This window comes from Lygodium microphyllum, chromosome 7, assembly GCF_053477565.2.
Source record: "Lygodium microphyllum isolate KBCC chromosome 7, Lygodium_microphyllum_v1.1.10, whole genome shotgun sequence".
In the NCBI taxonomy this organism is placed as follows: domain Eukaryota; kingdom Viridiplantae; phylum Streptophyta; class Polypodiopsida; order Schizaeales; family Lygodiaceae; genus Lygodium; species Lygodium microphyllum.
This window is the reverse complement of record NC_141141.1, coordinates 96020778-96047054: the sequence shown is the minus strand read 5'-3', so window position 1 is coordinate 96047054 and position 26277 is coordinate 96020778. Positions and strand designations below refer to the sequence as shown.

Below are 26277 nucleotides of genomic sequence, written 5' to 3'. Positions count from 1 at the left end.
CCAAAACCGAGGAATGCGGTGTTGCCACAAGTAAGTAGTACCGCTTAAGCAAGTCCTTGACCCTACAGGCCAGCAATCCAGTTAGGGGCACTGGCCATGACGATCCGGAATAGGAGAAGGATGGGCAGCCAATGACCTCCTTACCACTCCAGTGACCACCCCGGTGACGATAAACCTAGGAGATCTGCTTAGGCAACAACCAAGTCTATGACAGGACTTGAGGCAATGGGTTGAAGGGTCATAAGAGCAAGCTGCTGCTGCAGACCTACAAGAACATGATGCAGAGACGCAAATACCGAGTTTGACATTACACTCCGTGCCCAAATCCTTGCACATTAACGCTTTCTGGGAAGGCACCAAGAAACACATAGTCTTTTCGATCTCAGCCCTAGGTGACATAACAAGGAAGGGGATTGTAGACACATGGGCAGGAGTCAATATACTGAGTTATGCAATGCTCCTGACTCGGGGCAACCCACTTGTCGAGACTGCTAAGTTCAATGTCACATTAGCTAACGAAATGAAAGTGAAGCCATTTGGGGTTCTAAAAAACTGGCCGATAAGAATTGCTGGAATCCAATTCTCGGTTGACTTTATAGTCATGAAGGGAGTGGACTACAATGTCCTATTGGGTCGACCTTGGATGCGCAATGCCAGAGTGATAGAAGATTGGGGAAATGGTCTCATCTTCCTAGGCAATAGAACAGCGGCCGTGAGGGTAGAAATGAACTCCTAGGAAACTATACTAGTTGACCTCGACGCCATCTCCATGGTGCTCAAGGGTGGTACCCAGATTAGAAATCCTATGGGCCCCTAATTTAGTATATCCCATGTCCTGACGATGAGCGAGACTGGGTGCATGTCCTTATTACCATCGACCTGTCGTTCTTAGATGACGAGGAGTATGAAAAGGCCCTTAAGATGATTGGTGAACCCAAGAGTGCACCCTCAGTGCCAATCTGCATGATGGTAGGAAACCTTTGCGAAAGGCCCAACCCTGTCATCTTTCAAGTGCCGACCAACTAGAGGGAGCTCCAGGGGATTGTAGAGTATTTGACCAGCAAGCTAGCATGAAATCCAGCAGCAAAATGCAAGCCACTCCAAGATCTCTTGAATGAACCAAGGTGGCGATGGGCTAGGGTGCATGACCTAAACCTCAAGTACAATTGGGCCCTGATTCCCAGACAGCCGCACGAAACAGACCAAGACCTAGGAGACGACGAGCAGTCAAATGAAGATACTTCCAATGACGAATGCAAGGACCGTTGATGCTTAAGTAACAAAGGTGAGGATGAGGTAGATACCATCTAATACGACACTGAAGGACAAGTGATAGAACATATATGGGCAGACTCCAAGCCAAAGAGAAAGAACACCTTCGGGATAGAGCAAGGAATCATGCACGTGGATTGTGACTATGCGTGGTTGAAATGTGTAAGAGCCATAGATCTGGAACAAGCAGGCCTAACCCAACCAGGTAACACACCAGTGCTTAAAATAGAGTCATCCTCCGAGTTGCGACGACCACCAGGGGAGACAACCTCATCTAGCGAAGATGGAGAATTCAATTTTCCGAGTCAGAGGTAAGCTCAAACAGCGACCCGAAAATACCGAGGCATCCCAAGACTAGGCGTACCAAGGGGGACCTACCCGTCCACCTGAGGTGCAAATGCTTGAAAGAAGAAAGGGCAGACCAATGTAAGAACGCAAGAGCGGACGAACAGTGAAAACCACATGAACTCCCCAAAAGGTTTACAAGATTCAAAAAGGGCGATAGGGTAGTGATCCTGCTGGCACTAAATGTCAAGGGCAAATAAATGAACCCATTGAAGGGCCCGCCAAGGTCAAGGAGGTGACTTAGCCCTAGATGGGGAGACACCGTGACTAGTCTTCATTGCCGATGACCTGACGGATAAGGAGGAGACACGTCTCATTTTCCTCTTACGAGAGTATGTAGACGTATTTGCCTAGTCCTTAGAAGAACTCAAGGGGGTAGATCCAAGTGTAATAACTCACAACATACCCCTGACGCCACATGCAATGCCGACCAAGTAGTGACCATACCCCATGAATCCAAAGCACGCTCATGCGGTCAAAAAAGAGATCGACAAGCTAATGAGAGCGGGGTTCATCTAGAAATTGAGCACACAGACTAGGTATCACCTATAGTCATTGTAATGAAGAAGAATGGTAAGATTAGGGTATGCATCAATTACAAGAAGGTGAATGTTGCAATGAAGAGGGACAACTATCCATTGCCGTACACCGAGCACATGCTCGAGAGAGTGGCGGGCAAGGAGGCCTACAGTTTTTTGGACGGCTTCTCTAGATACAATCAAGTGCAAGTGCATCCCGACGATAGGCATAAGACTACATTCTCTACTGAGTGGGGGGTCTTCACCTACATAGTCATGCCCTGTGGGTTGACAAACGCTCCAGCCACCTTTCAACGCCTTATGTGCACTATATTTAAAGACATGCTCAGGAAAGGGTTAGAGGTCTTCATCGACGACTTGTGTGTTCACTTGACCTAGAGAGAACATTTAGATAGCCTCCAAGTGGTCTTTGAATGGTGTCACCTATATCGCCTCTCCCTGAACCCTTTAAAGTGCCAGTTCTAGGTAAAGCATGGATGTATCCTAGGGCACGTGGTGTCAAAGAACGGCATTGCCATAGACTTTTCAAAAGTCAGGGGGTCATTATTGATCTTCCACCCCCGACCAACTATAAGGGAGTGCAATGCTTCTTAGGTCATACGGGGTATTATTGACAATTTGTGCTAAATTATGCATTGATTGCTAGACCTTTGTACAAGCTATTGATTGTATTCGAATGGAGTGAAGAGTGCCAACACGTGTATGAGGAGCTAAAAAAAGCCTTGACCACAACACCGATTCTGCGAGCCCCGGATTGGACCATTACTTCCCACGTGCATATTGATGCTTCTAAATTCGCTTTGGGGGCAATGTTGTGCCAACTGGGCGAACATAATCTTGACTATCTGGTAGGCTTTGCCAACAAACAACTCACCAAGACTGAGATGAATTATTCAACAATAGAAAGAGAAGGTATGGCCATGGTGTTTGCTGTGAAGAAATTTCAACATTATTTGTTGGCCACTCCTTTCACCTTCTTTGTGGATCATCAAGCCTTGCTATATTTAGTAAACAAATGTGAAGCATCAATGCATCCATGTAGCATCTCAAAAGTGCATGTAGACATACAATACATATGCCTTCACCCTATAAGCTTGTTATCCACAAGGTATAGCAGCAAAGAATCTTCCAAATATTGAACTAAACATGATTTAAATTATCAAAAATCCTTTTTCGAGTACTAATACATCATCCATGCATAACAAACTTGCCCCTAAGCATAGAGCACTAAACCACTTAAATTATTGCTATCAAGATAGTATACAACTAGTCTATCCTGAACAATAGTGAATAGTAGGTCTGTCCTCAACATAATGAATAGTACGTTTCTCCAAACATAGAGTGAATAGCATGTCTGTCCCACACAAAGTGAACAACAGGGCTATTCCCTGCATAGAGTGAATAGTAGGCTAAATAGAAAGAGTTGGAAGGACTGAAAAATGTGAAGAATAGGGGTAGCAAATCAAGTGCAGATTACGTTGATGGTTATTGGTTGTCTACTATAATGGTTGAGCTCAATGACCAATTGGTGAGACTCAAAAGGTCTAGAGAAAGGTCATGATAAACGCTAGAAAGAGTGGAAGTGATCAAGGAAGCAACAAGGCTGATGCATATCTCAATAAATGGCCACCATGAAAATTGTGAATGAAGCTCTCTTCCCAAGCTAAAGTGGATTGTCAGTGAAGCTCCTTGAATGCCCACTCTCGTACTAATTGAAAGGTGGAGTTGGAAGAGATATGGAGGTTCAAGCAAGAGAGAGCAAGGCTGGTATGTGGAAACTCCAATAGCCACAATAATGTGTGACCTCCCTTCTCTTATTCTATTGTCATAGAGAGAATAAAGAATAAAGTGAAAGTAATGGGCAAATGCTACCTATAGTGTATAGGTGTGCGTGTAGTAAGGAAAGAGTGGAAGCGATCAAGAAAGCAACTGATGCATACCTCAATGAGTAACTACCATGAAAACTGTGAATGAAGCTCTCTTCCCAACCTAAAGTGGATGTCAGTGAAGCTCCTCAAATTCCCACTCTCATACTAATTGAAAGCGGGGTTGGAGTAAGAGCACGAGTAGAAGCAAGAGGATACAAGAGCTATGGAGGTTCAAGCAAGAGAGAGCAAGGCCGGCATGTGGAAACTCCAATAACCACAATAATGTGTGACCTCCCTTACCTTATTCTATCGTCATATAGAGAATAAAGAATAAAGTGAAAGTAATGGGTGACTGCCACCTATAGTGTATAGGTGTACGTGTAGTACGTATAAATAAATACAGGTAGCTAGGCATAGGCAGCCTTTAATCCCCAACATGCTATAATGAAGGAATAATCCTTGATGAATATTCAATACCATCTTGTCAATCAAAAGAATCCTTAAATTTCCTTGACAGACTTAGGTATTTGGCCAATCTAGGAGGCCTATCACCTTTGTAGGATCTACTAAGATTCCATCAATATAGACAATGTATCCTAGGTATTCAAGTTTGTCAATGAAGAATATACATTTGCTCTTCTTGGCATAAGGATACAACACTTAGGCAATTTTTGTGACTTCTCCTATGACCTTCTCAAAAGCATTAGTCGCAGCTTCTTCTTGTTTGAACATATCATATGTCTTCATGAAGTTTATGAAGTCTCTTGGTCTGACAAACATCATCATTTACATACATATTGTCTTCCATCTTGTCAAATATGGATGCAGCTTTTTACATTAGATTCACCAAACGTCAAGGGGATATGTATCAAGCCATGAACCATAGGGTTCAATAAAAGAATAAAGACAAATGGAAGATAGAAATATTTCAATAGACTCTATGTATTACCCTTGAAAGAATACTTACAATTGTAGCTATAGCCTCAAGTTACAAACATTGTGTCTAAGTCAATTGCTCAAACTAAACTCTTCCAATATGATAGCTTGGACACTCTATGCAACCCAAAAGAATTCTACTATACTAGTACGATAAGAAACAATGTCCCTTTGATAGCCCAAAGCATCCACCAACAATAGGCAAATAGATGTCTTAAGTAAAAAACCTTATAAGCAATGGAATATGATCAAAACCATAAGAACAATAGTCCTATTTGTTGCAATCTATTTTTTCCCCTAACTTTCTCATTTGAACTTAGAATATGGATATCTAGGTACTCAAATCAAATAAAATAAACATGATCTAGTGCCCAGTGCATGAAGGATTGAAAATATCCTCTCAAAATAGCCAAAAATGCCACTTTTTGGAAAATGCATTGTTTTTTTGTATTTCTAGGCTTAGAAACTTTGTAGCGCTCAAGATAACTCCTTGCATGCATTTTGATCCACCCAAAATTCTCATTGAGTTAATAGAACTTAATAATGGAAACTTAGAATATTTTAATGGACCAATTTTAATCCTAGAAAGGGATCATGAGTAAGTATCCCATAAGCATATATCTAGAGTACTTATATAGATGTTTTTTCCTTGTTTTTCCTTCATTGAACATGTAACCACGCAAGATTATACATAACACATGCCATCAAAGAAGCTTAAACTTTATGTTATGGAGGGTAGTGATAAATAAATTGCCAACTAAGGAGAGAGTAGGAAAGGCTATACAAATACCATCTTTCTACACCTATTTTGGGATTATAGAGAGGTTAAGAAACTCTAGAGATAGGTATAGGAATGGATTAGGCATGGCAATTTTGCTAAGAAGTCTTATTGTAAACTAGCTCTTTTCGAGAGAGAGGGATTAAAGACGAAGAGCCATGAAACTTTGGAATGTTGTTAAAGCCATGGCAATCTTGTGAGTGTGGAAGCTTCACAATGATTAACCCTTTCCTTACTTTTACACTCAATTCTTTCTCTTTTCCATGTTGTTTGAGAGAAGCATAAACTTATCATATCCTAATTCTACTTATTCATTCCTTCCTTGGCAAGCGACTTACCTATAGTTAAGCTTTAGAAAATCCTACTTTGCACTTCCTTATTCCTATTAGTCTAGTCTTGTTCCTGGCTTAGGATATTGCTTGTGACCCTACATGTCATTCGTGTGTGCCCTAGTTTGCCTTGAGATCTACTTTAATATTCCATCATCACCCACGTTCTACAAACCAAATTGCAAAGTTTGTTGTCTTGTGTATGTGCATAGTGGCCCTATGGATACAACGCCCACAAGGCTAGTCAACCATCGATAGACCAATGCTAAATGGCATGTTAGATCCATGGTAGGGTTTTATAGAAAGGCCACATCTGATGCAAGATAAAATCACTGACCCTGTTTGAGGATAAGCTCATGATTTTAAGAAATTTGCATATTGAAATGGAATGAGAGCTATCACCTACTAGACATCGCAACACTCATGTATGTTTCATGTATCAAGGTATCAATGTCTCTTGTTATATGTTGCCACATTTTCGCCATTTATCATTGTGTCTTCTTACCCATGGGAAGCCACCCTTGAAGATTAATGATGGTTAAGTTGAAAAATATATTTTCATAAACAAGTTAAACCTATGAGAATGAGCAATGTAAGCGAAAAAATTGACAACTATTGAACACTAAGATATAAGCATATAGCTCAATGGTAACTAGGCCATGTAGGATTGGTAAGATGAGTTATAAGCAATATCCTTTAGGTATGGGCGAGATTAGATTCATGAAAATAAGGAAGTTCAAAAGGGATTCTACCAAACCCTCAATAGAGATAAAGAGATAGCTCTAGGTAGGTTGCACACCAAGGAAGGAAAGAAGAAATATAAATAGGACTTGATAAGTGTGAGTTTCTCTCACATAAGGTGGGGAAAGTAAGAAAAACAACATAGTTTGAAAAGAAGGAAAGGAAAATCAAATGAAGGCCATCAAGCCAAACTATATAGACAACCCATGCTCTAGGTAAACTATACCATTTAACAAAATAAGGCAATGACTAATATGAAAAAGTATACTCAAAATTGAAGTTAAATAGAATTGTCTCAGTGTTTAAATTACATAGATACCATAAATTTTGATTGAATGTGTACTTTACCTTGAAAATACTTTTTTTTTTTTTTTGCTTTGGAATGCCTTTGTGTGGTATTCTAGGTGCATTATAGAGAAAGTTTTAAATAGCTCACATTATGGAGTAAAGTTGGACAAGAATAAAGCTATTCATTATTGGTGAACCTCCTTTAGGTCACCAACCATTCCATAGTTGTAAAGGTCATGTGATTATCTAGAAGGGCATTGCTTAATACAAAGGTAAAGGTCAAGTAGGAGAGATGACCAGCAAGAACATTACATCTATCTCCTATTGTGCACACGAGCTTGATTGGTTTTTAAGCCAATCATATCCCTATGGGTGAGCTTAAGATGGATAACTGTGATGTACTCGACAGTTATGAGTGCTAGAAGATCCATTATAAAGAAAACTTAAAGACTCAAAAGGGTCCAAAGACTTGGAATGAGTCCAAACACTTGGAGTATTGATTTAGAAAGGATCTCTTTCAAAATGGGTCCATAAGCTCAATGGACTTTTGAATATAAAGGGAATTAATATAAATAAATTGAAGTTGTCGAAAATGGATGCTTGATTCAAAAGTGGATGAGTGCATTGGGCAAAATGTGGATGGATGAAACCCCAATGATTGCATTCCATGGCCAAGTGGGCTCAATTTTTGGTGGAGTGGCTTTTTAGTTGTTGAGAGTATTGTTAGAGATAACAAAGCATGACACTGTGAGAGATGTAGTAGCTGACTTCACTCAGGGAAAAGAGGTAGTGTAATATTAGTCAAAAAGTGCATGGAAGCAACTATCCTGCACAATGAACCAAGTGTGAAGTTGGTTGTCGTGCATGAGCACCCACTAGTTGCAAGGTACAAGGCCCCCAAGACTAGTCAACAACATGATAAATCGAAGCCAAACAATAGGTTATATCCATGGGTAGGACTGTATAGGAAGGCCATGTGTGATTTGGGTAGAAATCAATGGCCCCATACTAGCTAAGCCTGTAAAATTTAAGAACACTGGGTGGTGGCATGGAGGATTGGTAGGCAATCGACTCCAAAGGTCATTGTGCTTAGTCTAATTCAGGGTTAGGTATCTTACCTTATTGCATACCCACAGTCTTGATAGGGAGATGTTTAGAACACCTTTAGATTTGAAATTGAAGCTAATAGAAATTGTGAAGTTTGTTCTCAAAGGGGGGATTTTCTTATACCTTAAGCATATCAAGGTGGAGTATACTTTGCCATGTTGAGGTGTTTAGCATACCATGCCACATCGAAACTCCGAGGGCTAACATTGAAAGTACAACACAATGCTCAGCACCTCTCTTAGGTGTTAATTAGCTCCTAAAGCTCATAGGGCTTAGCTTGGTTCTATTAAAGGCATTTGTAGACTTAGGTGTCCATCTTTCTATGATTCTTTGCTCTTTTCTTCTACACAAGCTTTAAAACTTTGGTGTATGGATGGGTTTCCTTTAAGGTCACATCAAAATTTGCTAATTTCTAAGATTAGACTCATATCTATATCCTTGAGCCTATTATGCCCAAGTTTCTTATGGAAACAAGTTTCATGGTTTGAATTGATGAACAACTATTCATGCTTTGGAAGAAAGGATCATTGATTCATCGAGAGACCTTGCTCTCTTGGAACTCATTAGGGTCCTTATGCTCACAAGCCATTGAGCAAGTCTTATCATCCCCATGGCTAAGCTTCCCTCACCCATTTATTGACTTTGTCTACAACCTATAAATGGTTAGGATCAGGATGCTTTCTTTTATCCAAGGCTTCTTGAGGATGTATAGTTCCACTTCTTGCACTAGGTTTATTGAGCTTCAAGGCTAGAGTGGTGTCACTCTCAATCTTCATGCGCACCTTATCTACAACTCTTCTTTCAAATATATTCTTAGCACTCTCATTTTTTGTGATTAAGGAATCCATAGTTGGCAGTCTTAGCATGCCTATTCCTACCTTTTTTGCTTGGAGCTATAGTGACGCCATTAAAGCTTATTAGACCCTAGGAAATTCTATTATCATCTCTACGTTGAGCAAATTTAATGGAGCTTAAAGGCACTACAGATTGTTAGTTTCCATCCATTTGGAAATTTTGAGATGCCACACTCAAGGCATCTCTAATGAACATCATTATCCTTTTTCATTTATTGTTTTTTGGGGCAACTTGAAGGTGTGTGGCCACATCAACCATAACTCTAGCAAGTGATCTCCTCGTGAGGTTGTCCTGTGCCACTCCCTTGTCTTCTTCCATGCACCATCATTGAATCCTTGGCACATCAAGTCTTTATTTGGGTGGGATTATTAATGCTAGATGGACTTCTCTACCATAAGTGTCTATTCATTTGGTGTCAAGGAGTTGGATAGGGTGACCATCTAAGGGTTTGACACATTGTTGCACCATGTCTAAATCTACCAAAAGCTATCTTGCCTAGGGTCAAGGCACTTGCATGAAAAATAATTTCCACCACAATGCACTCATTGAACATTAGCTCTACATGGAGGTCTAGGAGTTAGACTATGTATTAGTCTCATCAGTTCACTAGCTTTGTTTCTTGAGTATGGCCATTTCTTGTGAGACATGAAGCTCTCTCTTACTTCCTTTTTTTTCATTTTGCTTGGCTAGTACTAGTTTAGCTTGTGCTAAGCTTATCCTCGGTTATTTCTTTATGCAAATAGTTGACTTCAAGTACTTTCTCAAAGGATCCCATTAGGTTATCACAATCTATGCTTGGATTGCTAGCAATAATCTCATAGAGCCTTTCATCTATGACCTAGAGACAACTTGCTTAGGCGGTTGCTCAAAAGTAGGTATCCATTTAAATCCTCTCCCAATTCTTGAGATAGAGCCTTAGATGGCCTCTTCTTCTCCTGACTTCATGTTCATGAGCTAACTACGAGGTTGGTCCTATAGCCAACTTTCATGGATCTCTCCATGAAAAAATCCTTAAGGTTCAAGAAGTTAGCTTTCTTGGCAAAATCTTAGTTGGCAAACCAATTTTTCATTTTCTCATTTAAATAAATACCAAATGCTTGAGCTATCTTGTTAGAGGTCGTGATTTCATAGGCTTCACAGACTTGCTCAAATTGGTAATCTTTAGCTTGGTATTTATTCAATTGCTTTTTTTTGCTCCTCTTTGGTGACCCCTACTTTAAGTCTACTCGATTAATTAGATGCTACTCTTGCATTTATGATTGAGTTGTTCTCAACAATGATTTGTTTATGAAGGACATTAGAGAAAGTATGTATTAAGGAGCTAGGGATGCCTACAATGCTTATCAATTTTGTGATGCCCATTGCCTAAGCTTTCTCCTTTGCAAGCCCTTTTAAACACACTTGCTTAGCACTAGGTGATTTATTATCCCTTTGGCTATTCTATGAAGCTCTAGTTCCTCACAAATTTTATATGAGGTCTCAACTACTCTTTTGTCAATATTATTAGGTTTGCAAATCCTATATCACGAAGTACCTCAATGGAGCCATAAGATTCATCAAGGAGATCAAAGTCTAGCAATCATCTTGCTTTAAGGTCCATGTTGGAGTGTATCTTTTTGACTTACAAGTTCTCCAATAGGGTCTTCCTTCACTCGTGGCTTAGGATGTTTGCACCTTTGATTGCATGTACTACTTTTGAGTCTAAGGAATTTGGATCAACTTGAAGCTCGATGGCTTATCTTTCAACTCAAGAATAGGTAAAAGCTTAGTGTGCTAAGAATTGCTAGGTTGTGCTCTTTATGATCCTGGTCAACTTTAGTATGCCTAAAATTTTGAGTTTTGGATAGAATTCCCAAGTTTGGATGATGAAAGGTGTATGGAATGTAAGGTGTCCACATCTACTCACCCTTGGGTACAATTTTGGATCCCCTTGAAGGTGAAACTATGTTCAGTTATAGTTCTAGGTGGTTGACTATGCCATAAGTACTTGAGATATAAGCAGCCTATGTTGAGGGTCAACAGATCCAACAAAAGAAATGACACCTAAATGTAAAAAATAGATATTTAATCTCAAAGTTTTCATATTCACCTTCTGTGGGCTCTAGATTTTGCAAGTCTCACTTTTGACTAGCATTTCCAAAGAGCTTAATACATTTTCCAACAACTGTGCACCACTATTATTATTCCATTGCTTTGTTGGGTCTTTAAATTTATTCTCTCATTCATTCCTTGCTTGCCATTTGTTGCGTTTGATAATGATGGTACAATTATGGTCAATTATAGATAAGTACTTGGGGTGACGTTGAGAAAATAATATATTTAGCCGAAATAAACAAATATTTGAGCTCACTCTTGCAAAATTGCAAGCAATGCCACAATGCCTATAGCCCATGTAATATGTTTTCAATTTAATTCGATTTGTTTATACATATTCAACATATATAACATAAATTGTCTACTTACCCATTATCAATGTGTGGCCCAACATTTGATAAGGACTAACTACTTCATAAGCATTTGTAGCCATTTTCTCTTGTGAGAACCTTTATGCAAGTGTCAACATATATGCGATCTTGTAAGGAAGCTACCACATACCTAGCTAGGATGGTCTTCCCACTACAACAAATTGGCTAGGTATGTGCTAGCTCCTCCCTTGTAGGAGCTTAATGTAGGCTCTATCACCATTACAAAGTAGGCTAGATAGGACATGAGAGCTAGTAGAGTGATAGTAAACTGTCAGTTTATTAGCAATGCAATAGGGTTCTCAAGTGCACTTTTTGAAGAACATGCAAATTATCCATACATAATAAAGTTGGAAAAATGTTTGACCACGGATGATGATGGTTTGAGAGGGGATGCTTTATAAAAGTTTTAAGTTGTACTCAAGGAAGGGGATGAAGAATAACCACATCATAAAAGCTTCGATGGAAACATTTCATCAATGAGATTTTTAGAAAGGTCACAAAACTACGACTCTTTGGGGATAATATATGTTGTTATTGGGAGTGTCACTTTAGTGGGCCCCTTACTCTATATGGTGGCTTCTTGTATAAGAGCTCATGATATCAATGGTGTTCTCGATGCTTTTGATCCTTGTCACCCACCGCATAGTAGGAACAACATGCTATGTATGTGCTGGTTCTTTTTATAGAAGTGCATGGTAGGTTGAAAGGGGCGGGGTGGGATGGGGGGGGGGGGGGGGGGTTTCATATGTGGAAGAATGCTTAGGACTTTTGAGCAAGCATTGGTCTCCCCGAATGACTTAGGGTGGGTTTACAACGGGTGGTTTAAAAAAATGAGTTTTTCTTTCTTCTACCGCCCTTTCGTTCACAAAGGGCAAAGATAGACGAGTCACGAAAGATGACAATGACTACGTTTTTGGCTAAAGACAAAGAACTTTTCAAGCTTCTACCCTTCTTTTGGGTTGGGGGGAGGTGAAGCTAGGAAAAAAATTCATCGACCTTCGAAAGAGGAATCCAACGAATGGTTGCCATATCATTGCCATGCCAACTCATGCCCCTTTTCTCCTCGACCTTCAAACTTCAAAGGTGGAATCCAATGAATGGTTGCCATGTTATTGCCATGCCAACCCATGCTCCGTTTCTTGAGCTGTGAGCGTGTGACCAAAGGGGACGGAGACTCGCTCCTGGTGTGACCGGGGGGGGCGGGGGCGATGATGGGGAGCGTTCATATGCGGGGAAACTGTCCGGAACTTTGGGTGTGCATCGGTCTCACCGTATGACTTAAGAGGCCTCCCAAGTGCATCGTGGTCTGAAGGCAGATATACAAAAGACGCAGCGCTGCTTCTCCTCTCCTCCCCTCTCTTCCGACTGTCTGTCTCTGGCGTTTGACGACGGGGCCGACTCGAGCGTTGTACCGGGCTGTCTTCGCCCTCTGCCAGCCGATCTGCGTCATTGCGCCTGCCCTGTGCCTTGCGCATCCTTCGAAGCTTCAGGTATTTTACGGGATCTCTCTTTCTTCCTCCTGTTCTATAACGATGCCAGTGGCGCCGGTGTCTCTCGGTACGCTTGGACATGCCTCCATTCTGCTACGTCAGATCCGCGTAATATTTCCCTCTGGTCACAGTATAGCGCTCTGCATTCAGACATGTAAATCAAAAAGAAGCTTCCAAGAAATGGAACTCGTGTTACCTAACGAGGAATGGCACATTGATTCGATCCAAGACGCATCTGTGGCACAAGGACGCGTTGAGTTGTATCCGACAATCTGGACAAGCGTGGAAAATCGTCAATGAAGGCGTATTTCAATCATATCGCGCGTTCCGCAACATTTTTTCCAAGGTCATGACAAGCACGGTGCAAGGTTACTGCGTGAGTTCTAACCGATGATTTATCCAGTCTTCCCCACTTGGTGCTGCGAAACTCGGATTCATCCACACCAATCTGGCAGGTGCATTATGACATCTGTAGCCATATGATTATCTGGGCTTTCCAGTTGGATTCCAATGGATGGACCAGCTAAACATAAAGAAATTTCCATCACTGGTGGTCTTCAACATCCAGGTCTATGCAGTACTGTCCAAGGCATGCGTATTTACCTTCCTTACGTGGCTGGCAAGGAGTACTATAGTGTGGCATCCGCGAGTGTATTGAAAGCAACAGTTCACCCCTTGACACTGTTCTTAACTAACAGAGAGGTGGTGTAGTACATCTTAGGGCAATAGACCATGCCTTAGAGTAACAGTAGAGTTGTTTTTGGCATTGCTATGTAGAGCAAAAATGCAACCATTTTAGGCCCCAATGCAGCAGTTTCTAGCATTAATTGCCACCATGGTGCAGTTTTCAGCAGTGTTTAGTCCATATAAAGGTTGAAAGAGTAGTTGGAATGTCACCTTTAAGATGGGACTGAATTTGAGCATTTGGAATAGTCAAAGGCTTATTATCAAACTTTGGAGAGCTACCAACACATGCACAACCAAAAGCTTTTGCAATGGCTTACAACATTCTAAATCTACTTCTCTAAACAAGATTGTCTTTTGCTAAGGTTTGGGGATCTCAGAAAAAATACATTGACAAAAAGTCTTTTAGTAATCAACTAGGAATGAATTGCATTTGGTGAAAATGAGTTTGTAAATTTTTACATTATTGAGGCTAGAGGTACAAGCTACCACGTATTGACTCTATCACACACATATAGCTTATTCTCTATAAGCAAATTGCAAGAATCCAAAGTAGGTTTCACGACTTTTGTAGTAGATTAGACATTAGTGATGCAAAATTGCTACCTTATTTGAGCTTTTTGTAGTTAAACAAGCAAAGCCAAAGAAAAATGTTCACAATATTTTAAAGATTGAAAAGACAAAGGACACAAATACAAGAAGGAGATCCATGTTCTTCATTTGTAGTTTGCAAATGAGGGGCCTTAAGGTGCATTAGTTCCTATGTAGGTGAGGCTTTGACTTTTTTACATCCCAAGTGGTGAGGGACTTGAGGGAATGAGATGGTTTGTGACATAGACCACATGATATATATAGTTTAAGATACACCTCCTTATAGCACGTGACACCATGTGGATGTTTATCTTGTGCTACGCTTGATCATCTGGATGCTTAAATCTCTTAGCTAATCATGCTTGGAACTTTGTCATTGATGATAGAGTGAGGCTGCCATGATACTTAAAGATGTTTTGCATGAAGAACTTTGCTATGTGATCCGCTTCAATCTTCTTAGGCATGGGAACGAAATGGGCTTTCTTAGCGAACTAGCAAATTATAGTTTGAATGTCATCATTCCTTGTTGGTTGTTATCCTAGAAAGTTCAAAGTTAAAATCTATTGCTTTGTGCTCCCATGCTCTATTGGGACTAGGTAAAGGATGTGTCAAACCTTGAACCTTTTGTTGGTCAAACTTGATCTTTTGGCATACTGTGCATATCCTTACATTTGTATCCACAGCATGTCTCACAGCTAGCCAATTCCTATAGTTCTCTAATACCATAGGGTCCTCACTCTTAAGGAGTGACATAATGGGATGCTTCGTCCAACTTGTTGGAAAGCCCTCACACATGGCTTGATTAAAAATATGCTTGGACAAAGGAGCAAGAGTTTCACATGCGTGTATAAAATGTTTTTCAGCTAGGTTGATCTTGTGTCTTTCCATGCTGTAATCTACAAATCACCTCTATTACCATCCCCATAGTAAAGTACGAATTGCAAAATGGACAGGGCCCCTTCAGGGGAGATATAGGGGGTTGGCCTTCTATATCATATAGGTTCCTTGCATAGTTATACAATGCCTATAGTGCTGTGATTGTGGTGCTTGGCTACTTGTCTTGAAAACATCTCCCATGGCCTCTTGTTGTCTTACTGCAAAAACAGTTGGCATATCTTTGTCTCCAATTTAGTTGAATCTCATTTCTTTCTTCGCACTAGGCATTGAAGGATCAATGGAGCGTGCCTATGTGTAGTATCTCCAATAGCTATATCACGCTTTGATTTTGTCGATGTCTCACAACATTCATCATCATACCAACTTGATTTGTGGGACAATACTTTGTGGCGGGATAAAAGAAGCCATAGTATGAGGGAAGGCGTGTGTTGATGATGCATGAAAAACTTCTCCCAATCTTGTCATGATCTCATTCAAGGAACTATATGGGTCCATACTAAACAATTCATCCTATATTGTAGTTCTATATACATGAGCCGTCTTCTACAGAAAATGGTATCTAGGGTATATAGAAATTGGAGTTGTAAGTGAACTCTTGGTGCACCTAGCTCTCTGTGTGCAAAAACTAGTATCCAAGGTATCCAGAAATTGGAGTAGCTCTTGGTGCGACCTCTTGTCATTGTAAAACTCAAATATACATGATTCTATTAGCAAGTGTGTGTCTTGTATCATCATCTCTTGCTTGTGAGTCTCAATTTGAGTTAGTCAAGGACATTAGGAGCTCTGGCATTATCTTTTCTATCATTTTATGTGCCTTAGGCACTTTAGATGGAGCTTGGAGGGTATATTAGTGCATTTCTTTTTGGGCTTTGGAGGCTGTCCTAGGTGCCCACATTGTGTGTTTGGCCACTTGATTACCACTAGCGGCTCCAATTTGTCTATTTATAGGCTGCTTGTCTCTCATCCATTAATCGCATCAGTGTTATTATTCATCTAGCACTCCTCATTCTCTTTCATCCCCTTGCTATCATTTGGCACCCACATTGATGCTCAGTGCTATGTGTTGGGGCTGACTATTGCAGTCTTGTATCTTCTAGCCATTGCAGTCAGTTTGTTCCTTGTCTTCTGATTAGTCTCATTCTCCTTCGTGTTTATTTTTCCTTTCGTTTTTGCTATTCACTCTCACACGGTATTAGAGTTGTGTGAATGTTGAAGTTTATAAAGAGGAGCATGTAGAGAAACCCTTCACCCTTCACCCGCAGTTTGTGTTTTTGCGTTTAGGGTTTGTAGCCCCAAAAAGGAGTGCCATCCTAGACTGACTGTGCCTATTTATAGGCCACTCTCATTCATTCAGTTCGTCACCTCTTCTCTCTAGCCTCTCCACTACCCTCACATCCCTTCAGGAGGACATTGCGGTTCGTGGTTTGTGGCTGTCTTCATCTTCCTTGTGCTATGGTACTCTTATTCCCTTGTATCACATTCACTCCATGATTCAGAACTTCATCATTCCATTCATTAGAGTTTTTTCTTTCTTCTCTTCTTTTCTCCATGTTTGCGGAGTTCACTCCGTGTTCCTCTCGCCAACCCTACTGTCTCGCTAGTACGTCATCTTTTGACATGGTATCAGAGCTAGATCTGCTCGCCTAGCAGCGAAGATCCTCCACTCCAATGAAGACAAAGACCGGTGGCGGATTCGGCATCCATTTCCCTTCTTCTTTTGTTGCATCAACACCTCGTTTTTGTAGATTTCAGGCGTTTCAGCTTGCTGCCCACACCTTGTTCGCGGAGGACATCTCAGCTGAAGCTGTCCATTGCTGTTTCCATCAGTTGGTGTCTCATTTTCAGCCCTCTTTACGCAGTTTGGAGCTGTTTTTAGTCAGGCGACTGCTGTTCCTGTGCAGACTTGCTGTCGTACAGCCTGCCACATCATCACAGTCTTGTTGCCTACGCTTTTAGTCTTTCTCCCTCCTGCAGGTTGTCATGCTTGCTTTTTTAGTATTTCTCTCTCTTGCTAGCTGTCCTGCCTGCGTTTTGTCTTTCTCACTTGCTGTCTACGTTTTTAGTCTTTCTCTCTCTTGCAAGCTATCGTGCCTGCGTTTTTAGTCATTTTCTCTCCTTACTTGCGTTTTTCTACTGGTTGCAGTCGCTTACTGTTAGTCACATCCTTCTCCCACTGGCAGCTCACTTCCAGCCCTTCCACTACCCTTCCACCCCTTGAGGCAGACATTGCGGTTCGTGCTTCACACTGCCCTCACATCCCTTGAGGCGGACATTGTGGTTCATGCTTCACACTGCCCTCACACCCCTTGAGGCGGACATTGGTCGTGGTTCATGGTGATTGACCTCTTCCTTCTTCAGCAAGGCATACTGGTATCCATGGCTTCTTTTACCAACAGATGTCCAGACTATTGGGTGCTCCTATTGTGGCATCATCGGACATCCCACCGAAGATTGTCAACATTGACCCTTGCTCCCTACCCCCTCGGAGTATATGCGTCTTCCACCAGGCACTCCTTGTGCCACCTCTTCTTTGTGGGTTACAAATATCGTTCTGCATCGGCTATCAGAGTACTATGCTCATGGCAATAAGACGCATTCGACGCGCACTAAGTCCCTTCTAGCACATGGAGGATCGATTGGCTTTACGACCTTCTAGAGATCATTGCAATGCTAGCAGTAGTCTTCTCCTACCTATTTTCGGATACAGTGGCTTCCACGACTTGCGATTCTGCAGTCCACTCCATCAAGAGATAGTGATTGTTTGATACCGTCTCCTCGTCAGTCCGCTCCTTAAAGAGACAGTGGCTGCTCGACTCCTTCCTCTTCTTCGCCTACCCAGTCCGCTCCATTGAGAGACGAGTATTGCCCTCTCATTGCTCAGTTTGAGCACCACCTTTCACCCTCGCCTACTCAGGGTTGAGAGGCTACCTCTAGGAGCTCTTTGGCACCCCAGATACCTTCTTCGGCACAATCGATGGCACTTTCTTTGTCATCAGACATTTCGGAGTCTGTGATCCATGAGTTTTTGGATTTCCTCTCTGCTTTAGAGGGGGATTCAGAGGAGGATGTTATTTCTTTGCCCCCAGTGGGGGCATCTACTTCTTCTTCGACTTCAGTGGGGGCATCTACTTCTCTAATGTCACCACTGACATTAGTGGCCAATAAATTGGTCTAGGCTAAAATCTGACAACGGGTACCACCTAGTACTTGTCGGTTATAACTTCTTAGAATTTTTACCTTTCGCACCAACTGCTATCTCGGGGTTCTAGGTTCCACACTGTGGAATAATTGCCATGTGCATCACATGTGCTAAATAATCTTGCAACACCACGAGGTGACAAGTCCTCTTGGAGACCAGTGCAATTTGTTATGGAGGTTTTCTCCACCCATTTTTTGGTCTAGTGGCTTTCACGGCCTGCGGTTCTACAATCCACTCCAATGAGAGATAGTGGTTGTTTGGTACTATCTCCTCAACAGTTTGTACCTTTGATAGACAATGGTTGTTTGACTTCTTCTACTCCTTTAGCTTAGCAATTTGCTCCATTGAGAGATTGCCCACTTGTGGCTCCACAGGAGCTAGCTATTTCCCCTCCTCCCTTGTATGGCTCCACGGACACCAACTTTGATGCGGGTATTGAGGAGTTTTTGTGTGACACCTCTCTACTTCCTCTTCTACTCAGGTTCAAGAGGCCACCTTGGGAGATGTGTAGCTTTTGTTCCATTGGTGTGGTGGATACCTTCTTTGGTACCATTGGTAGCATTTCCTTCATCATTAGACACTCTGGAGGCCATGATCCAAGAGTTTCTCGGTTCTCTCTCTCTCTCTCTTCGAGGGGGATTCAAAGGGGGATCATCTTTCTTTGCCTTTAGAGGGGGATTCCATTTGTTCAGCTTCAGAAGAGTCCCTACTCATTGTGCGGTTCTTGATATACCCTTTATCTTCTTCGAGTGGTTGATATCTCCATGCCATCTCACCCATTGATACCCAGGATCTACAGGTTTTGGTACATTCTTGGACATCTGGACGGCGGTTAATAGCATTGGTTATAGTGGTCATGAAGTGACTTTGTGCGAATGCACTAAGGGCAATACGGGGTTAGGGTAGCCGAGTCCTATTTAAATAGCCATGACTTGGTGGCTAGGCCTTTGTATTTCTTCCAACATGGAGTCATGGAGCTTGTGGCTTCTCTCTCAAGGTTGAGTTTTGGGTACTATTAGCTCATCATGTCTATTGTTCTTCACTACAAGTCACCTTATAGGTGGAAATTTGGGATTACAAGGTGGATCTCTCTCTCTCTCTCTCTCTCTCTCTCTCTCTCTCTCCCCTATGGCTGCTTTTAGGATCTAAGAGGGGGTGTTGAGAAATCCATTTATTAATTGCATTTCTTTGCATTAATTCATTGTGGTTTCACTCTTACGAACCCAAAAGGATTGGGTGCCCACATTTTCCGGTGCCACTTGAGACCGTTTGTGCCCATAAATAGGGCATCGATCCCTTCATTCTACACACATACATTCACCCACATTCATCATTCTCCTCTCTTCTTGTAAGTTTTCTTCGCTCAATGTTTGCTGTACACTCCGTGTTTCTCCTTGCAAACCCTATTGTCTCTTTGTTATGGTATGAGCCTATACCATCTCATCACTTTTCTTGAAAATGGGTCCATTTGCTGCCTCATTTTAGTGTAGGCAGCCTTTTCGGATCTGCATTTTGGGTGGACAGGCCATTATCTTTAATTAGACGGCAGGATTTTTGATTTGGGTGGCACCAGACAGGCTGGACAACCAGAAATACAGGTAGATAGACATCTATTCTTGTTGTGTTTGTACCTAGGAGCACCTCTATGAGCTGGATAGCATCTTGCTTGTCATCAAGTGCCTCTTTCACCTTCGATACACCCACTTGCATTGCTGACTTCAACTTCACTTTCACCCTCACTCTCGGTGAGGAAGACAACACTCCACCTTCACCTTCACCCTCTTTTTCCTCTCCTATTCCAGATTTCAGTCTCTTGATAGAGGAGGAGTTTGAAGAGTACTAGTGTATGACACCCCTCCTACCAACTTTACTACTCCATCCAGATTGATTGGTGAGGTTGGCCACTTCTCTGATCATGGAGGACATACGTTATTCGGGAAGACTTGCAACTCATCTTCTTCATCTCAATTGAGTGTAGTGTTAGTGTAGGGTTAACATGCAGGTTTGCATCGGTTCTTCTCGGCCTAGAGACATGGGTTGTGCATTGTTCCTTTCGTGGTTGCATTTTCCTGGGAGATTTGCTCTATGACTAGGATGGAGGCTCCACCTCTCGAGGTGGATTGTACAACATCTCTCTTGATGCCATCATGGCGGTGACTTCTACCTTGGTTTTCAAATTGAGGTGCTTCATTCCACTCTTCATCTTCATGGTTCTAGCACCGCACGAAAATTGACATCAAGCTCCTCTTTCTTCTTTGGCATGGACCTTCAGGGTTGAGAGGGGATTCTTGTCCTTCATGGTATTCCACAAGTTTTGGCGCTTGTCTTCGACATCGGCTTTTCCCCTTGTTGTATCTTCTCCTTTGCATTGTATGGTTTCATAATCTTTGTAAAAAGCGCTTGGGTAAGTGAATTGATTTTCCACGAGAGAGGCACACTCCCTAAGTGGCACCTCTTGCATGAGCATTCTCATCATGTAGTACACTACTCTATGCATCTCATTGTGCAAAGCACACTTGGATCATGAGCTACCTCCATTGGTAGTTCTTTACTACCTTACCGCCATCTTACTCCTCATTAGCCTTTCCCTCGCTATCAACATCCTCCAGTGGTTGAGTTAGCTTGTTTGTTTTGTGATATGTTGGTTCTAACTGTCCCTTTTCGTTCTCCCCATGAGGCACAATTACTTGAAAGGCTGCAAACCATATCTATTTTTATAAAAAAAAGGGGGAAAAAAATGAAAAGTTCATTGTGGTTCCATCCACCATTGCAAGACTTGGTAGGCCATTGGGCAGTTGACTAGCACCCTTGGTCTGATGCCTTGACCTCTTTGGGATGACTACTTGGACTCCCTTGGTAAGATAACTGTCACCTTTGTAGTCTTGGTAGGCCATTGGGTAGTTGACATGCACTCTTTGTTTAATGGCGTGGTTGCATTGGGGCAGGATGTCTTGGGGGTAAAAATGGGCTTGAGCTTTTCTTCTAGTCTCTTATTGGTTCCGGTTTTTATCCTGAGAGGGGGTGTTGAGCTAAAAATTCATTATCCACTGATTGGCTCTCCAAAAACAACCCCAAAATAGTAAATTACCAAAAGTTTCATCAAACGGGGAGCGGTTCCAGAGAGTTTATGTGTTCCACATGCAAAACCCTATTTGGGAGGATTGTTCCACGTCTATAGATAGGCTGCCCACCATTCAGCCCATTCTTGTCTTGTAGGTTTCAACTATCAGCCCTCTTCCACTAGCTGTCCAGCCACAAGCGATTGCTGCTATGTGGTTTATAGCTGTCGCCTAGCCTCCCATTGCTGCCGGTGCTTAGCTTCCATCCATTACAGCAGGTCGTTTTTGTGTTTTCAGCACTTTTCTTCATCAGCCTTTGCTCCGATTGGTGGTTATTGCACTTTAGATCTGTCTCCGGTGGACGATACACATCAACATCTCCCTCAGCCCGCTCCCATGAGAGCCACTTGCTGTTGGACAGCTCTGCCCTTGAGCATCTTGGTTTGAGTTTTGCACGCCATTGTTTGAGTCTGTGTGTTTTAGTTGTGGTTGTACTTTATGTTTCCTCTATGCAAACCCTAGCATATGTTCACACAACCTAGTCAAATATTTTTGTGCAAGGCTGAACAATGCTTAAAGAGATTCCTGCTGTATTTTATACAATAACTCAGAATAGGTTGACCATTGATGCATGGTTTTTCCCGCTGGTAGGTGGTGTGCATCATCAGAGCTTGGGGAACTGAGTGTTGCATACCTGGATACTGGCAGTGCTTTGGTTACATGTCCCACTAGTTTGTGAGAGGTTTGTGGTGCTTTAGCAAAAAAAATTCTTGGGAGTAATTTCAAGCCAGAGCTGATATCCCAGTGAGGAAACTCTGAAATCTGCAGTCTAGAAATGCTTGTCATCATTCATGCAGGCTGAAAAGCCTGGTGCCTTGTACCTAAATATGTATATTTAAGGAAATCATGTGGTCTAAAGGGGATAGTCTTTTTGATTTGTTTGCTATCGTTTAACTGGTGGTTAAGAATATTTCACATGTTCACTTCTCCACCGCTATCTTTATATAAGTTTCTTTTTGCACTCTTATTCTATCCAATATCTATCTTGGTTTTGACAAAATGAGCTCTCTATGTTTCTTGATTTTTAGACCATCAAAACATGTGATCTAAAGGGGGATGGTTTTTTTGATTTGTTTCCTATCATTTGAGTGAGAATATTTCATATGTTCAGTTTCCCATCACTAACGTTATGTAAGTTTTAGTTTGCACTCTTAGTCTATCTAATATCTATCTTGGTTTGACAAAACCAGCTCTCTATGTTTGTTGATTTTTAGACTAACAGAACATGTTGTTTACAAGTGAAAAGTTTTGGGTGCTTTGAAAACATATGCTGTGTGTTAAGTGATGTAGTGCTTTAATATAATGCAGGTATTACATACAGTCGTCTGTTTGCTAAGATCTTTTTTAAAAATTTGACAGGGATTTCATAGTTGCAATTAAAGTGAGACATCATGAGTGGCCATGATTCAAAATATTTCTCCACAACTAAGAAGGGGGAGATTCCAGAGCTTAAGGAGGAGCTTAACTCGCAATATAAGGTAAACAATTATTGTGGTAAAATGGTTTAATGAGAATTCCTTGACTCTGTAGATGTACTTGACTGTGCAAGTTCTGTAAATGTTTTATGATATGTATCTCATGCTTTCTTAGTCTGAATAGTCTTGCATTTGTGTGGTTTGTGGCTTTCAGGCTAGTTAGAAGTTGTGTAAATGCTTTGACAGCATAAGCCTTGTACACTTTTTGGAAAATCACCGTCCTACACTATTCCTGTTAAGTGCAAGATTTTTATGATTTTAGGAGTGAGCCAATAGAACAGTGTATGACAGGAAGGAGAAGCTCATTGCCATGGATACCTGTGTGTTAGCAGTCTTGGAAGGCTACTGTGAGATAGGTTTTGAAGATTTTACTGATAAGGATGCATGTGACTTACTTGAGGATAGCTTTATTTGAAATGTGAAAATTCATATCCCACCTCGACTGCAGAGTATGTCTTATGATTGTATATTGCACTATTATTCTTTGGCTCATAGCAATGCTGAGGTCTATAGTCAGCTGTTCAAGAGAAATGGATCAAATTATCTGTGTAGCAGATGTATTATGTGATATAAAACCTTGAATGTCAAGGCTGGTTGAAGTTTGCTAAATAGTTCCTACCTTCAATAAATACTGCAAGCCATTACTAGATTGAAATTGTACAATCTGACATTTTGAATAAGTGAAGCCATTGTGAAACTGGTCAGTGTATGCAGATAGGTATAGCTAATATGATAAACTAAGAAACGTCTGGAAGAAGTTGTATGTTGTAGGTCTTATCTATGTTGTTAATTTATGTTTTCTGATATTGCTTTTTTCTTGGTTGTCTTTTCTTTTTGTGCTTGGATCCATCTACTAACAGTGTTATTCATGCATTGAGAAAGTGAGCTAAAACCAGTTAATTTTCTAATCGCTTTAGTAGCAATCACTAAATTGTCTGGTGGTTGCAGGATAAAAAGAAAGATGCAGTCAAGAAGGTGATAGCTGCAATGACTGTTGGCAAAGATGTGTCTATGCTGTTTACGGATGTGGTTAACTGCATGCAAACAGAGAATCTAGAGCTGAAGAAATTGGTGTATCTTTATCTTATTAATTATGCAAAGAGTCAGCCAGATCTGGCCATTCTTGCAGTGAACACATTTGTAAAGGTTAGAATATTCATAAATCTGGCCACTCAAAGTTATGCTGTTGGTTGTAGCACTCAAGTAGTGTCAACTTCATTTTTTTCAATGAAAGAGACATTTCTTTGAACAGGCACGACATGAACCCATCTATGCCTGTAGCACTGTCAATGAGTTTCTTGTAGCAAATTGCCATTGTGGGGTTTTATGTCTGAAAATCCCTACTTTTATCATTCCATGATTTCTCTCTCTCTTGTACTTTTCTTCTTCCGTGTAATCATTTGCTGATCATGCATTTTCTGTATTGGAAAATTTAGTGAGTGCACATTTGGTATCTGACTGCAGATATAGCAAGCAGATTTTCAGCATAGCATACTCTTTATGATTGGATTTGCAGGCTAGATCAGCTGAAGCCTGCACCTCTGCCTTTTTGTTAATAAGATGCTAGCTGCAACATGTTTGCAACATCAAATTGAAACTGTGGATTATACATTTTCTGTGTGGAAGGATTCAGAAGGTTAGGTCAGCTGCAGGTCTGCTTTTTCTTAATATGATGATAGCTGCAGCAGTGTTTGCAACATCAAAAGAAGCTGGTTTGGACTCTGGCGCTTCACATTGACAGGAGATTTGTTGTAGCTGCTTGCTCATCTTTCAGTGTCACCTCAACTCCATGGCAAATCAGTTTTGTAAATTGTGTCTCATCCAAGTGAAGGAGAAGAACATGATGCTGACTTGATGATATGAGGTGATAGCAAATCCACATTTTGAGGACGGTTTACTGTGGGAAACTTGCATTTTAAAGTGTGCTTACTTAAATGTGTAGCACCTACAGGATACATTTTGCAAGAAGGTGCTATCCTTACTAACAGACTTGGCATGGTTGTTTTCATCTGCTCCTCCAGAATGCTTTCTGCAAAAGTGTGGTAGAAAGAAAGCCATTTATAGCAATACATGAGAGGCACCTGAACAGCAGTTGCTAAGTGCATTTCTTAGCACAACAATTGTGACCTAGTTACAGATACCAAATGGGGCAGCTATGTAGGGCTGTAGTACCTGCATTTTAATTCTCATATATCATTCTCCCCTCTTGTTGAATGCTGCATCGTGTAAGCGAAGGAACGATATCAATGAGCATAGAGGCAAATATCACCATGAAAGCATAAATGCAATAATACAATATATATGGATTGGAATCCACTAGTGTCAAGCATGACATAGTGAAAAGGGAAGCAACCATGGTAGCCTCTTATTGATGAACAAGAGCAATAATTGTCATTCTCAAGGTATCCATGATGAGATGGGCCAAGTACAAGTGTTGGAGTGTTTAACTTGGGGGAGCCTAAAACTCAGGTAAGTAAATGCACTAGTGACCACAATATCACCAATGAAGAAGATAAAAACAAGATGCACCATGGACACGCTAGTAGTATGTGCTTAGTTGGATGCGCCTTGGTAAGTCGGACCATAGATTTAGATGTCGACAAAGTAATGCTCCACCTATGTGCCAAAGAGAGGAAGACAATAAGCAAGTTGTGGCATACCAACATCACTATACAGCTGGCCCTATCTACTTCTGTTTGCATTCACTTGGAGTTGAAAAACTTTATTTTCATGTAGTCTTTGGCCATCTACTTAGAAGAAGAATGAGAGAAAAATAGTTTTGCCTCCATTTCTTTGTTTATGTTACCTCCACTTTACTATTATGGTAGTAGAGCTTGAGTTGCAAGTGTCCCCTTGTGTAAAACATGTATAAGAAACATAAGATACAAACAAATGCGATCTTGGAGACTACGTATAATCCAAGGCTACCATTGACCCATCTTGGACATTGGAGTTGAAGTCCATCACACTAGCCCAATGGAAACAATGAAACTTAACCATTATGAAGTCCACAATCCTAGTACAACAACACTATGTGTGGACCATCAACCTGCTTGCTATTATTGTGTATACATTCCCTTTTTCAATCTCTAACATGTGCCCTTCTTTTGGATAAGCAATTGGAGATGTGGTCCAAACACTACCAAAACATATCAGATGGCTCTCCCAAGGCTGCATAGCTATCCTGTATGGACTAATGAAAGAAGCTTAATGGAGCATTGTCATGCCCATCATTGAATGAAACATACAATGGGTGAGGTAAAGTACATGGTTCATTGAAACCCTCAACTTTCTTTGAG

General features: G+C 41.2%; 1 protein-coding gene across 1 annotated transcript in view; it reads left to right on the top strand.

Moving 5' to 3' along the window:
• Positions 1-12766: 12766 nt before the first annotated feature.
• The window catches only part of LOC148033724 (beta-adaptin-like protein C), a 49998-nt gene continuing 36487 nt past the window's right edge, over positions 12767-26277 (top strand). The window contains exons 1-3 of the mRNA XM_087681703.1: positions 12767-13013; positions 22863-22981; positions 23927-24124. Of these exons, the coding sequence (XP_087537829.1) occupies positions 22895-22981; positions 23927-24124 (285 nt within the window). The 5' untranslated portion in view covers positions 12767-13013; positions 22863-22894. The remainder of the gene's footprint in view (positions 13014-22862; positions 22982-23926; positions 24125-26277) is intronic.